The following is a 16,607-nucleotide window of genomic DNA, read 5'->3' as shown; positions in this document are numbered from 1 at the left end:
AAAAGAATTAGGTGGTAAAGAACAATAAAGTTAAATAATGTAAATTTTAATACAAGAGAATCACTATTGAAACTACTGGAACATCTACAGCCAGCAGGACCAGGGCAGTGACCGTCCCCCTGTACTGGGCACTGCTGAGGCCACAGCTCCAATCCTGTGTTCAGTTCTGGGCCCCTCACTGCCAGAAAGACATTGAGGGGCTGGAGCGTGTCCAGAGAAGGGCACCGGAGCTGGGGAAGGGTCTGGAGCACAAGTCCTGTGAGGAGCAGCTGAGGGAGTTGGGGGTGTTTAGCCTGGAGAAAAGGAGGCTCGGGGGGATCTTCTCAGTCTCTAAAACTACCTGAACGATTGTAGCCAGGTGAGGGTGAGCCTCTTCTCTCAAGGTACAACTGAAAAGGTGAGAAGAAATGGCCTGAGGTTGTGCCAGGGGAAGTTTGAATTGGGTATTAGAAAAAACATCACCAAAAACATTGGAACAAGCTTTCCAGGGAAGTGGTGGAATCACAAACCCTGCAGGTATTTAGACAGTGTACAGCCATGGAACTTAGGGTTGCTGGATTCCATGATCTTAAGAGTCTTTTCCAATCTAAATCATTCTACAATTAGCAATTTCCAAAGACAAGGATTAGAGTTAATTTTGGTCTATCATTAGAAAGGGTAATCAGGAAGATGCACATCATTACAAATTCATCAGTTTCAATCTTAGATGAAATAGTTCAATGGGTGATATGAGACTTGATTAATAGCCAGTTTAAAAAGTGAGATATAATTAACAATATTGGAAGAAAATAGATCTAACTCTAACTCATTTTTATCATTCTTTTTACTGACCAAGAGAGCAAAGTTTCTGTAATGTATCTAGAAATCAAATTCATGTTTTATAAAAGAACATGTTAATTAAAATAATTGGAATAACCTCAAAATTAACTTATTGTGCATTGAAGGAAATTAAAACTGACTGCAAAGCCTGATCAAGAGGACCAGATGTGGAATTCTGTGTCCTCTACTGCTGATCATTTTAAGAATTAAAAACAAACCCATGCAGTTGTAACCACTGATCTGCAGGAAATATAAGATTTGGCAAGGGCAAATATGCAGAACAAGTCACTGGTAAACTATGATTTGCATAGCTTATTATTATTAGAACATTTTTAATGATGGAAATGTGTTGAATCTACAGCAACACAAGTTGATTGTTTCTTAATAATTTGAATGAACAAGAGTTCTGTGGTAATGCTTAACCAACTTATATTCATATGAAAAATATGGCCCTGGAAAACAAAGAGTATATTGTTTAATGCTAGGAAAACATCAATGTATAGAATATATGTGGAAATTATTTTCTCTACAAAGTATTCAACAGAATTTGAAGGGTTTTTTTTTTTTTCCTTTCGCACTTTGTTTCTCTTGCTCTCTGATCATGCTATGACACTTGATTTTCTCTACAATTTAATGGCACTAGTGATAGTTACTTCAGCATGATCTACTTCTCCTCTAAGTTTGATGCACTGGTGAGTACAATGAAAAATCCTACTCCAGAGCTATGTCACTTGTAGTGAAACCCAGAAACCTGCACCCAAGGGGACTACTACTTTACATGGAGTTTTCGTTTTATGACTACTGCAATGATACCAATAGATCATGCATTTTGAAGGAATAACTAGGATTTTTTTCAAAACAAAAAACCCCAGAAGTAATATTAGGATGATGATTATCCAAATTTATAGCATATTGCTCCATCTTATGTCTTTTTCAGCAGAGAGATGCAAAATGTATAACTTTCCTTATTCAGCAGAAGCTCTGTCAAGCAAATTCTATAATTTGGCTACAAATACTAGTACCAAGAGTATCAGTCTCTCAAGGAGTTTATATATATGTTTCAGCTCAGTTTCTTGTACTTACAAGAAAGAAAGCAATTTAAATCTCTTTATATTTAAGTCTCTTTATACCTCAACCACCTTGATTCCTAATACCAGGAAGAATTAATAGTAGTAGAAAGATTTCTTTAATAAGATTTAAATTCAGGCTTCTGGGTATAGAAATGAAAATAAAAGGCAACTAGAGTTCTAGTTTATACTTCAAAATACTTTTTTTTAGCAGAATTCACCACTCTTTACATGCAGTTGATGTCATAGGAATTGTACTGTCAAAACCCGGGTGCTTGGAGTCCGTAGAATTACCCTTGTGTGACTGTACACCCTGAACTTAAGACACAGACCACTGCTTCTCTGCTTTATATTCTCTTGATGTTAAGTGTTTTAATATAAATATAAAGGCTTGTGCTCGGTCTATCTGCAGGTCAGTGTTTGGTGAATTCCACCATGACCATGGCAAAATATGATTGATGAATCTTTCTTTTGGGCCTGCTTCTTTGGTCCTATAGTATTTATTATCCTAAGGTCTCAAATGAAGGGCAGTACCATTATCATCACTTTTATTTGAGAAAACTGAAGAAGGTGGAAGGAAGTGACTTCTCAGAAGTCCTGAATCAAGCAATATCAAATGGATATCTCCAGTAGTACATAAATCTTTTAATTTCTAATGTTTGTTCCTCTCTTCACCAGGTCTTTGTATAGCTACAAGAAATGCTAAAACACACACAAAACATTACAGCCAAAGAATCCTTAGGACCTTTGTGATGAACATCAGAGACAGTTAGCTATTCCCTCATCTTCCATCTGAATATGATTTTCAAATATGAAAAAAAACCAAATAGCAGTATAAACCTCATAATCCACCAGATACTAAAGTTTTAGTGCTCAGCTCCCTCTTGGTATATTTTCTAGGCTTAAATGTACCAAGGAATGGATTGTCCATTACGTTTTTCTGAACTGGTGAACATATGCTTCAGAGAATAGCATAAAACCAATTTTATAGTCCACAAAAGAAAATTTGTACGTATTAACAATGATGGTGACAGATGATTTTTTACACCTCAATTAAAAAATAACTCAAAGTGCAGATGAAGAGGAAGAAACATGTCAGGTTAGCAAACTGTCCCAGAATGCTGATATTGCTGTTCAACCATGTTGTACAAATAAATCACCACAAATAACATCAGCAACAATAAACCATTTAAAATGTAACAAGTTTGAGAATGTAACTCCTACCTGTTTCTATATATAGTTACACTGTTGCATCCCTGTGCACATTGTTCTGCACTGATGGAAAACCACTGAACCTCTTCCACCCATCTTCTACTTGTCACATAATTGTTATTTAGAGATAATATGTAGCCTTCTGTTGCCTTATTTTAAGCCTAGACTAGTATCCCAGGACTATGTATTCCCCCTTCAAACTCTTAGCAACAAAAGTCAAAGTGAAACATTATACAGACATATGATGTGTCACATTACATATACATATCTCATGGAAGAAGGTATTTGCCCAACTGTCCTGTTATTTTTGTTTATTTTAAAGGAAATACATTAATAAAATAATGCAAACAGCAGGCAGTCCTGCTCTCTCTTGTGCTGATGATACGCACAGTTTTCAGAAGTCTTACTGTTTTTCAAAATCCATTTTCATTTAGGAATAGGAATGAATTGTGACATGATGCCTGAAGATTTTTAGCCTTTTCATATATCAGTAGCTTTCTAGATTTTTAATATAGAGATGTATAGTTTCTAGCACTTTCTTACACTTTAGAACGGTAGTTACCCTTTCTCACACATTACGTCACACTCTTGAAATTCTGTTTGGTTTTATTTTCAAGGAAAACAATTTCTAACAAGGGTGTCCTGTTTTGCACCAGCACATGGGAGACATAACAAGATATAGGACTAAGAACCCCAGTGGGGCAGGTCCAAGGACGAATTACCAGGGCAACCATTCTCCCATTGGATATACTTGCTAGATATACTAAACAGTTAGACTTACAAAAATTGTGAAAATTCGATCCACTGTGTGTGCATAGCTATATTTTATGCACCTGAAAGCTTCAATTAAAAGACTGCTCTCCATGTTATCAATTTTAATATTATTTGGAAAGTTTTTCCTCCCATTCTAGGCAACAAAAGATCTGGATCTTGTAAAGTCACAAGATCTGGACTGTAAATCACTGCAATTTTAGTCTTTCCTTGATATGTTCTTTATAGATCATTCACTATTATCTTCTGTAAAAGAGGCAGTGCTTCTTTCTTCTTGCATTTGGTAGAGCTGAAAATAGACTCTTCAGGATTTAAACTAGTTTGTTAAACTCCTAAAGGACTTTGTGGAAAAATCCAAGCTGAGACAAATCCTTTATCAGTATTACCTAAATACTTCTTTCCATTTGCCCTTCCTCCTCCTGAATTTTTATCCCTGCAGTATCCTATAGGCCATTTTCTCACTTATTGAAAGAGGAAAATGGCATGCAAATTCCAATAAACCAATAAATGAAGTGAAATTTTCTGGTGGCAGATTCTCCACTCTGGGGCAGTAGCATCAACACAACAGGAGCTGTATCAACTGGCTAATGAAGTCATCAGCAAAGATTTTAATGGTATTGAAACGTAGCATGAGAAGACAGAAGTGGGCAATCAAATTATCAGAATTAAGTGTGGTATTAATTATTACATTGTTAAAAAGGATGGAATTTTTGGTCATAAAAAGTCACTTTTTCACTATTATTGCTCTGGAAAACATCTTTTATTGTCAGAAGATATAGAGTGCACATTTGCTGTTGTACAGGGGTTCAGATCTGCCTGTAATCAGACTGCCATCTGAACTCTATGATAATATACTTATATTTGTCCAGTCATTTTCTCCTTGAAAAATCCAAGCAATTGTCTTTAACATATTTAATGCTAAGTTAAGTTGCCTTCATGCCAGTTATTATTGTATAGGATAGGAAAGAAACCCATAACACATACATATATAGATATTTCTAAACAATTCTTTCTTTCACCTTTGAAAAAGAAAACTGCAAACTAGATATCCCTACCACAATTGTTGTAATAGCACTTAATTTATTGGGAAAAATCTTCCTGAACTGATTAAATTGGGCTCTGTGAAAATGTATGTCTCATCAAGCTTTGCATCACCTCAAATGGTTGTAAGTTCACTTTTGTACTTATGAAATAACGAATAACTGACTTTATTATATAGGGAAACTTATGAATGGAACCTGACAAAACTGAGATCAGTTCTGTCTAGAGCCTTCTGCTTCTGAATTAAAACTGGTCTCCTAACATTTACAGTAGTCATCTCTACCAGAATCACCATTGCACCATTGAATTCAGCTAATCATGCCTAGTGCAGGAAGAATTGCATTTTCTGAAAACTACCCTGTTTTCATCCTTTTTTTTTTTTACATCCTTTAAGATTTTATCACAAGGGTAATGGAGAGAAAAATCTAGACTCCAGAGCCTTAGAAATAGATAATTTCTCATTTCTTTCTCCTTCTTTTTCCTCTTGTTTCAGCTGTCTGATCAGCACTGTATTTCTGGCTTCTTCTTAGTTACACAGATTAACATGTGCATTCTCACTCTATTCCTGTCTGTGATATGGAGAGGTAATTAGGATTAATTAGGAATTTTCTATCTTAAACAAAATGGGCTTTCTGACATTTAGCTAAGTGACATGTTTATGAAGTGGCATTTTTCCAGGCATGAGCTTAGTCAAACATCAGATCTACGCAGTGAATGGATTCTGATGGGAAGGTTACTTATGAGCGGGTCAGTTTTGGGAGAGCCCTGCACCTCTGAGATGGTAACTGCTGTGTGGTACATCAGTCTTAAATCCATGAACTGTGGGCTGCAGCTGTTTTAGAAGCTGTGTAACCATTGCCACAGAAAGCACTTTTGCAACACTTTAATTGGTACCTTTACAGAACCAGCTGTGGAAAAGTGGATGTGACACAAGGAGCATCCATTTCTGTTAAACCTGGCAGGACAATGCTGTCTGGTTTAATCCCTAGACTAAGAGGTTCCTGATAGTTATGCTTAATTTGTTGGGACATATCAGTAACAGGCTAGTAACCTGTCTCAAGGGAAGAGGAGCTTTCCCACTACAGAAACTTTTCATCATTGTCTTTTTGTCAAGCTGTAGACAAATAGTCATGTGCAGCTGGTGCCTGAGAGGCAATAGTGCATGAGCCTGAGGGCCAATTCACTCCATGCATTTTTAAAACTAATTAATCTCCCATGCTTCCTCCTTCTTTTCTTGGTATCTCCTTTCACTTTGTTTCTCCTGAACTGTCAGCTGGGGTAATGTTTGTAGACAATAGTGTGACTGTGAAACTACAGCACACATCCCTTAAGCAGAGCCTGTCAGGTCTGCCCCCTTCATCCACTGTTGTGAGCTGCCTTAATTGGGCAAGGTCAACCATCTTCTTCTCACTACATTTTCGTAGTCCCTGAGGGGACAAACAGCTCTAACAAGTGATCCAGTGGGTCTAGGGACATTTAACTTGCAGTTTCTAGTGTAGTTAGTGTATTATTTGAAAGAACTGCTAGTATTTTTGAGAGGGTGGGGAAGATTTTTTTCAACAGTGATAATATTTGGAAAATTTTGTGGGTTTTTTGTTTGTTTTTTTTTAAATGCTGAATTAAAAGTTCCTTGGGAGAATTTACTACAGCTGGACAAGTAATGCATTTTTTGTTCATTTATTACTTTTCAAATTACAAAAAAAATCCAACAAACCAGCCAAACAAAAAAAATTCAAAACCCAGAAAAACCCACCAAAACTCCAACAGCCACACAACAAACCCACCAAAACCAAACAAAAAAAGAGTGAAAATCTAGACTTATTTACCCATACACCTACTGTACAGACATTGTCTAGAATTTGAGGCACATGCAGATAATTAAAATGCAATTAAAATCTAATAACAACACATTGCCAACAGACTGGGAGTAACTCCTCTCTGGCAAATATAGTTTGTTAAAATGGTACCCTACAGAAAATTCTATAATTCCCAAACTCTTAAATTTCATATCCTCAGATGAAAGCCTTCAACAAGATTGAGGAAGGAAACATTAAAAAGTGCTTCAGGGGAGTCAGCAGCAAAATTACTGGTCATGTATTGAGTAATGAAAAGACCATAGAAGAAAAAAAGCTAATTGTGTTTCTTCATTGCATAGTGAAAATTACAAGCATAGTCATCAATCAGTTGCACAAATAAAGAACACAGATTTCTATGTTGAGCAATGTCAGGGACCATGACATTCTCTTTAATGATAACACCCATGGGAATTAGCATTACTAGACAGGAAAGTTTCAAAAGCAGTCTAGTAAAAGTGACAAGGTAGGGAATGCAAGAGTGAAACATCTTTGTGATTATTCCAGGCAAAGATGTGATGTCTGAAGAGATAAGATGACCCTATGAAATTAACCCAGAATTAGGACAGGAATATAAAGTTTAAGGGACTCTGAACTGGTCTTCTAAGGCTTTTTCTTCTCCCATTATTGAAAAGCAAAATTTAAAGTTTATTCAAATTACCCATAGAAGACAAATCATCACAAGGGTATAATAAAGTCTAATAGGCAAATGCAGGAGCCCTTCAACTTATGATGTCTAACTCATTCATTTGGTACAGGTGGCTCTCAAAAAGAGGTTTTAAAACATTTTGTGTGTAGATAATGTATAAGTTATAACATACAAAGAAGAGATAAGAAAATTGTCATCTTGTCTTTTATATGTGACATTTTAAGGGTTTATTAAATTCACCTGCCTGTCTGTCCTGTGCAGTAAGAAATTAGTTTCTACTACTGTTACTTAGGTGGCCTGTTTCTGATACCCAGCATCATGCTCCTACTAGGAATTAAAATGAGTGAAGAACAAGCTATGACATGGAATTATGAGAAAAGCAAAACAGAGTTGAGTTTTCTGTAGTCTCCAGATAGATCCCCCCAGTACAAGTCAAGTGTTGGTGAAGTCTAGGATACTAGGATTTGGCTTCCATTACAATAGGAATAGAAGTTTTAAGGGAAAAAACTAATAACAACAACAACAACAAAAACCCCCAATCCCAAAACATCTCAATCTCACTTTTGCTACTAGAAGAGGAAGCATATTGGAGTATTGGACAGTTCTACCTTCTCAGCAAGCCTAGCAGTTAGGAGGAGATGATAATTGTTTCCAGCGAACGTGAATGTTCTGCTTGCCATGACCAGCTTCATACATATTGACTTCTACAAGCTAACTGAAGGTACTGACTGATTAATAAGTTCTGTTTAGCTTATGGGAGAGCCATGGGTGGAGGCATGACCTGTCCAGCTGTTTTGGTAAAATGTGAGTGACCAGTGTTTTGATAAGTACCAGCAAAAAAGTCCTCCTTGATCTCAAGGTAAAAGGAGAAATATCACTTCCACCAACATATTGGCCTCTCCTGGAAAAAAAAAAAAAATCTTTCTATGCTAAAGTTTATTTGCAAAGTCAGATTTTAAAAAATCCCCATATAATAAAGAAGAACCTGGATGTTACTTTATTGTTTATTACATAATAATTTTTAATACAGTATAAATCATGGTCAGGAAAAAATCTCACCTATACTGACAGGTTAACATGATGAAGTAGCATCCATTCATGCCTAGAGAGAGCTGGAGCATCAGAAATCTAAGATCTTGAAGGCTTCCTGTGATTTTGAAGAAACTGGTAAAGGCTAGATCTGTATAAAGAACAGAAATTCTCTGATGTTGTGCACTGAAATGCCAGTGTTGGGTGTCTGGATCCTGGGACTTCATCCACAACCTTAAGATAACCTTGTGACCTTCATCTACATAGAGACAGACATCTGTGAACTGCATTCTCAAAATCCACTGAGTAAACAGAGAGCCAGAGGGTGCATGGACCCCTTCAGAACAAAATTTGCTATGTCCTGCGTGCAGATATCTGAACCAATTGCCTGTAAACAAGATAATGAGCATACTGAGAACAGTCCAGCCCAAATATAACAATCTTGTTATCATAGCTAATTTGCCTGGAGAAGTCTACTAACGCTTCTGTATCTGAATGAGGTAATTTAGAGCCTGTCTTGTTATTTCTATGTATAATTTGTGCAATGTTCTAACCAGAGGAGTTCTAACCAGAGAGATATTGCACTTCAGTTGGACTTGGTTTCCCACTAGTAATGAAGCTGCAGTCCAAAGTTGCAGTTTTACTTCAAATGCAGCTTTCAGATTCTTTTTGCAGACCGTGAACAGTAAGAATAGGTTTGTGTTTACTTCCAATGTGGATTTCTGTGTATGTGCAAAGTACCACAAATAGGAGCTGAGAACAACTTAAAGAAACTTTATTTCATGTGAGTTTCTCAAATTAATATGAGGACTAAGACAACTGTGTAGGTAATAGAAGAATAGGACAAAAATTTCTGGCCCATGGTAGGAGGAATTTTATTTTAGAAGCTTGCCTGTTTAGCAACACACTGCGCAGACATCCAAGCCATGGATATATTCCAAGACATGGATGGGAAGGACTGTGAACCCATGGCACTGGTATTGGTCATCTTTGATGAAATATTTCTCAAGCAAAGTACAGTTTTATAACAGTAAAGGGGAGGTAAAAAAGATGCAGCTTACAGTACAGTTTCCAAACTTTGTAAGATCAGCCTTGCCCTTTAGAAAGAGATATAAAAAAGTTAACATCTGTAGAGATGTTGTATGCTGCAGACAGATTATGTGGCAGTGCTCCCTCCAGACAGCAGCATCCCTCTGAGGCAGGATGGAGCACACATCTGCCTTCCCCTGTGTGCATCAGAGCTCTGCTCATTCTAACAATGGGAATCGTCATTCTCCATTAAGCTCATACTGAAAGCCTTGAATAAAAGCCTTAAAAAGCTCAGCTGAAAGTATTAATTCTGAGGGAAACATGTAAATCTGGATGAAAACTTCCATTCATTTTTAATCTTGCTATGGTAAACCTTGTAATTAAGATGATTAAATGACTGAATAAAACCCTATATTTACATCCTTTAGAATACCACAATGAAAAACCATAATCCTGTTTATGGAAAGAAAAGAGTAGAGGCATTTTAAATTGGAAATATCAAACAAAGCTTGTTATTTAAACAGTTGGTAATTAATGTAACTCTTGCTTAGCAAGGACGCCTAAGAGTTAACTGCCTAGGAAACCCCTCTTGGAGAAAAGAAATAATCGGGAATAATCAAATACTGTGTTTATGGAAGAAAAAAAAAAGAAGTGTTGTGTTTATGAATGATCAAGTTACCCACATTTAATATATTTCACAAGGGGCAAGTTAAGGATTAGCAACAAAAGCAGTGAAAGTGGGAAAGCTTCTGGAGTAGGCACATCAAAATGATACAGGATTCCCAAGGAAGCTAGAGGCAGCGTTTTTTATGAGCAATGGTCCAGGAAAAGCAGGAGTCAAGAATCTGTTGGTGGCTGTTTGACGTAAAGAATCGTCAGAAAAATCTTTTCATTGAATATATTTTCCTTCACCATTTTGAAGGAGTGGATAATGTCTCCAAATAAACTACCTCAGTTTGTTGCCTTGCTATTTCTCAGCAAAGATGACAGTAACTTAAAAAACTTATTTATTAAACTCAAGAGATGATTCTCTCATCTGAATCTGCACTGCAATAGTCAGAATCTATTTCAAGTGTGCTTACCACCCCACATTCCCCCTTATTTTCCCTGTAAAATATTTGGACAACAATCTAATAAAAGTTTATATGAACAAACTATATATATCACAAGTTTGTGTGTGTTTGTATGTTTAATGCATTACCTCTTGATAGTATGTCACAGTGTAAATAAACAGAAATCATATATGCATATGAAACCACCCTTCTGATTAAAATCTTGTCAAAAGAAATTAGTGTAGTATTTTTCTCAGTCAGTGGGGCCTTGTAAAGACTTTCATTTTTTTCTAAAATTGTATTCTGTAAGAATGGAATGTAGGTACTATTTAATCAAAAATATTTATTTTATCTTCCATTTGAAAACGTTAATAAAACTATATCTCTCCTAATACAGTGTTCTTTCCCTAAGTCATCTTTCTTTTCCCACACTGATAATGCTATTGTCTAAAAGGGCTCAATCTGAAGTTCTTGGGCATGTTCATATGCAGTTATTGACTTCAGAGATTAAGGAATGGGATTCTGTTGAAGGACGAATTGCTTACGAGGTTGTGGAGAATTATTAGGCTTGATATTGTATCATGGATTTATCTCCTGTGATAAGCAAGTGAAAATTATTTCTAAAGGTGCTGATCAATGTGAATAAATCAATATAGCAAAGCTTGCAGTGTTCATCCACAAAAATTCTCTATCATCAAAAACACTCCCATAACTCATGGTCTTGTTAACTTGAGATGTTCACACATTGCAAACCTGCTCTGAATAGTCTTTAGCTTAGATATACCCACTATAATATCTTAGTATCCATTTGAAAGTTTATCTCCTGGGTGATTTTAATGTTCAAAATTTCTTAGGGCTATTTAGGAGATAATACCATCTTTGCAAATCAGACACAGAAACTAAAATGGAGTACCCAGAAACTGAATGCTTAAAAAAAAATTTTAGGCGTTCCTGCACAGAAATCCTTGAAGTACCTCTGCTTGACAAAAGACCTTTTTACCTGGAAGTTTCATATTTTTTGCTTAATTTCAGAATTGAATTCACACACTTCCCTCTGAAATTTCAGCTTTTTTCCAGAATTATTTTTTACAAGTGACTTCTGATATGGCAGTCAACTTTCATTAGTGTCTTTTGCCTTATTGCCAGAGTTTTGTGGAATGATTTATTTTTGAAACATCACCAGGCCTGTGGAGGTAGCTCTCCCCTTTACAGGGAGACTCCAACCATTGTATTAATATCACTTGCAGTCCCACTGCAGTCCCAGAAGAAGCTACTGGCCCCCAGTACTTTGCAAGTAAGGACCTGGAAGCAAACTGCATGTGAGAGAATCATAGAGTCATTTAGGTTGGAAAAGACCTCTAAGGTCATTAAGTCCAAGCATTAAACCAGCACTAGTTCCATGTCCTTAAGAGCCACATCTACACACCTTTTAAATACCTCCAGGGATGGTGACTCCACCACTTCCCTGAGCAGCCTGTTGCAGTGCTTGACAACCCTTTGGATGAAGAACTGCGTTATGTAATGAACAAAAGGAAGGGAGGCCAAGTCCCCTTCCCATTGATATGAGCTTGTGTATACATCTGCTATCAGTGCAATTTTTCAACTTTCATTGATTACTCCACCACACTGCAGAACCTTTCCTGGCTTAGCTATGGTGAAAAAATTATGCCAGCAGAGGATAAAAATATTTTTCTGGAAGTAATTTTCCTGCTGGCATCATCTACTGATACTCAAACAATATAAATAAAACAACTGAATGTTGGTTTTGAGCACCATAGTTTGCACAGCAGGGGTTTTGATGGCCTGGTGCTGAAAATGAAAGATACTAGTTTTTCACCATCAAAGGCAATGTCTGTGTTACAGTAGAACATTGTATTAAAATCTGACTAAATAAAATTCAGAAGCATAATTTCAGGAAAAGAATTCTAAATATTTTGATGATATATAAAGGTGTATTTTGTGGAATGGCAGCTGTTAAAAGGTGTATGACAATTTCCCTCAATATTGACGTCTGTCTATCCTGTCACTCTCAGTTTGTTTAGGGGAATCAAATGCAGCTGCACTGCTGAAACCATCACTCACTGTTTCTGCCTACATCTATTTCCTCTCAGTTTACTTATCGCTATCAAGCCTTAACATCATGTATTCAATTTCACCATATAGACTACAGTCAAACTCAGAAAGAGATTGTAGAGGCAACCACAACAAGAGAATCTGCTCAGAAGAGAGAAAAGCAGAGAGATAGCATTGATAACTGTAATACAGTATTAACAATCCTTGCAGTATAAATAGAAACTGAACACATTTCTCTAACAGAAACTCAGAGAAGACTTTATTTTCTGCAGATTTTCCATCTGCAATGTGACTTTTCTTCAGGCCTAAAATTTGGAGTAGAAAAATCCCCTCAGTACAGACCTCATTTCCCAGAGAAGAAAAGGATAGGCAGTACTGCATCTACTGAAAAACAAGATATTCTGTCTAGCATCATGTCTCCAGGTGTTACATGACATGCAAATATAAAGAGGTACATAGCTATCTGCAGACTTTGCAGGAGTGTCAATTTGAAAAGCAAAAAAGTAACCTCTCTGGAATACCTATGCTTTCATGTGGGAATCCACAGGCATTTCATAGATTTTATGGTAATTCTGACTTTCAGCAGTGGTGCAGTTTTACTAAATTAAGTTATACAACAAAAGAAAGCAACCAAATCATGTCTCTACTACTGAAAACAAAAGAAAGTTTGTATTCAACAGAAGTATCATGACATTGGAATTTGGAGAAATTTCTGAAGGCTTCTAAACTCTAAAAGAAATCTTCTATGACCTCAAGGCAGCATATTCACTGTTGGTGGCATGGAGACTATTGTTACATTCAAGATCTATACCAGGAATTAGACCATCTTGTAACAGACACTCTGCTGCTATTCACTGGCATTTGCAATACATGAGCTTAAATTAGTCCTTTGGTACTCCAAAAACTGTAAGAAGAATGGTGGATATCTCATCTTTGAAGTTCCACAATCAAATGCATATTGTATCTGAAATACTGGGCATCCAATAATGAGGAAACTGTAAAGGAGCAGTATGAATACAGGCTGCAGCCCACTGTACCTGGAGAATGAAGTGGAGGGGAGCACATCAGAACAACTCCTTGACCTTCACGTACAGAGACAGCACTTCTTGTCCGACCACTAAAATTCCCAAGATCTATCAAAAGAACAAAGCATTTTAGTTACATACCAAAGATTTTAAATTTTGTGGCTACTTTAACTTATATTTTATTTCCTCTTGTAAAGCTGACTGTTCCTTTTTTCATACCTTAATCTATAATAGGAGGGCCTGAAAAATAGATCTATTTCCATTACAAAAATTCCATGTTGCATCAGCACTTTATTACTTTTTCAGTGCACTTGCATACAGCATCAATGAAAAAGCAGCAGACAATATATATAAATATGCCATTTACAAATACATTCAATAGTGCTTTTATTTCTTTTTACTATACCCTGCTTGATTTTCTCCCTCAGTAGAAAGGATTCATACACAGTGAAAAAGAAAAAATACAACTGGAGGGACCACCTTGGCTAACATCCAGACTGAGGGTGTTGCAGACACCACCTGGGTAACGCACACAGGATATTGTGATGACAGAAAGGAAAATCAACACATTGGTTCTAAACCCAAATCTACTCTATAGCACATTTACTCTTTTAAATACTTTGCTTCTGATTTCTCTGGTGCTATAAGCCCAAACCAGTTGTGGGGAAATATATTTTCCAACCAAAAGTTTCCCTCCATCAAGGCAATAAGAAACATTTCACTATTGGAACAAAAATTTTTGAATGCAGTTGTAGGGCACTGCTCTGAACAGTTCATTGTGATTATTTAAAGCCTCTCAACAAGAAGGTCCTATTACTCCATTTACCACACAGAACACTGAATGTGGATTCATATTTGGGGTGGATAGTTACACCCTAGCATGTGTATATGTAGCAAAGAGACACGAGAGTTCAGTTCTGCCATCAGACTGGTGTCCTCACCCATGCCTCAGAGACAGTGATGGTGTTTAAATCTTCTGTTCTCTCCGGAGTTTTCTAGAGACATTTCTATGTGATGTGGATCAAGGTGAAGAGAGCAGCAACAAGACCTCTTTGAAAAGGACACAGAAGCTTCAGCAAGCACTAAATGAGGATCAGAATTAGGAATAGATTGGGCCACTGGGAGCTTCTCTCATTGACATTCGATGACCTGTAGCCATACCTCCTAATTTCTGCATACAGCCCAAGGTGCTGAGATGAGCCAGACACCACCAAACAGTTTGAACAGGTGGAGCAGAATTATTCCTATCTTAACTACACTCAGTTGGAACTTCTCTGTCAGATGCTGAAATTCTGTGTCTTGCTTCAGATCTAGTAGACTATAAAACTGAAGTTCAATGATTTTCAAAAACAATTGATTTTTTTCCCACATTTCTAAAATATGTTTTGGGCACAGACAGAAGTCTAAAATTTAAATGTAACCAAATTTGTGCTGTCTTTGGCCAAAATAAGTAAGTGCCCTGGTTTCAACAATAGGTACCATGTTTGAATAGAGAAAGGGCATGTGGGGTCCAGTAGAATTTTTTGAAAATAGGGTTACATTAAAAAATATGAAAAATTTTGCTAGTCAATAAATAATTAAAAAGTTTAAAATTATATTTCATTTTAAATAAGCATACCATGGATTATAATATATTCTGGTGTTATTTCTCTTAAAAGTGTCTCCTAATGCATGTTACTTTACAGTATATTCTGCAGAAAAGTAATTATTATTTAATTGTCCAGAAAATAGCAGGATGGTATATCCCTGCATGAAAAGTTTTTTGGATGGGAGAACATCTTGTAATGGGAACATTTCTTAGTTAAGTCCTCAGGTGATTAAATGCCATTTTCCAATTAGTTATAGCAACCTTCAGATACTGTTTTTTCCATTTCCTGCTTTGAATGCACAATGTGATGGACAAATATATTTTTTTTTCACTAAATGTAAAACAAAGATATTCTTTCTTATTTTAAAATAAAAGTACTATGTATGACTCAAGTTTCTGTTTGTTCAAAACAATTATTTTCAAACCAAAGGAGGAAGGTATCAAAGAGCTTTGAGTTTCAGCTCTTTTTGGCTATCTGTTAGTTCTGAACTGTATTTCTTGTTAGCATACAGTGGAAAAAGGATTAGCAGGTACAAAAGAAGGCATTTAGCTTTTAAACAAATAAATGTCGAAAAGCTTAAAAGGAAGGAAAGGTGAAGGATCATGTTTGCAGTTCCCCCACATTAGAGTAATAACCCCCCTATGGATAAATCAAATTAAAGGAAAATTTAATTAATTTCTTGTAAATCTCAGCCATTTCATCTCTATCCACACTGAAAAAAAAGACAGCTACTGATAATTTATACAAACCCCTTTCATTTCACTTTAAAATTCTAAAGACGTAGCTAATAAAAGAAAGGGTGGACAGAATCCAGCTTTAGAGGTGGAAACTGTAACCTCTCATGCAGCGGCACTGGACATTGGTTCAGTGTTCTTGCTGCAGTATAAACCTGTAACATGTGTGGCATGTCTGAATGCCCCACACAGAATGAGTCTGTCCTTCATCTTGTTATGATGTATACAGGTGATTGATAAGAAAATTCCTTCTTGTGCTCCATAGGTGTTTATCTTTTGCCCTGAAAGATTAATTTACTCTTACCTCAGTGCTAGTGGCAAAGATGATAACACCTACTATGCTATTTTCAAAGCAGTTCCTGGGCTTTAGCTGCATAACTCCCATACTCTTTAACATAAGAAGCAGCCTTGAACACTTTGAAAAAATGTACTTAAGTGCCAGCCACCATGTCTAATGCACCTTACTATTAACAATATATATGCAAGACATACAAATACATTTAGATGGAGTGCATGTGGCAGGAGTAACAAATTTTCCTTTACTGCTAAGAAATTATTCAATTAAAACATCTTATATAGTGTCACTAGTGTACAACCTGTGACACAGGAGTGGTCTCTGCTGTGAAAGGAAAATAGTAGGGAAATTCCAGACCTCCTGAAGATG

At 36.4% G+C, this 16,607-nt stretch overlaps 1 protein-coding gene across 9 annotated transcripts in view; it reads right to left on the bottom strand.

Annotated features, from left to right (window-relative positions):
- CNTN5 (contactin 5) overlaps positions 1–16,607 on the bottom strand; it is a 618,627-nt gene that overhangs the window by 172,927 nt on the left and 429,093 nt on the right. For all 9 annotated transcript variants that reach the window (XM_039563708.1, XM_039563715.1, XM_010400613.4 and 6 more), the window contains one exon: positions 13,633–13,728. In XM_039563708.1, coding sequence (XP_039419642.1) covers positions 13,633–13,728 — 96 coding nt within the window. The remainder of the gene's footprint in view (positions 1–13,632; positions 13,729–16,607) is intronic.

Source organism: Corvus cornix, chromosome 1 (assembly GCF_000738735.6).
Source record: "Corvus cornix cornix isolate S_Up_H32 chromosome 1, ASM73873v5, whole genome shotgun sequence".
Taxonomy (NCBI): domain Eukaryota; kingdom Metazoa; phylum Chordata; class Aves; order Passeriformes; family Corvidae; genus Corvus; species Corvus cornix.
Note: the sequence above shows the minus strand (reverse complement) of the source record. Positions and strands in the feature narration are given on the sequence as shown.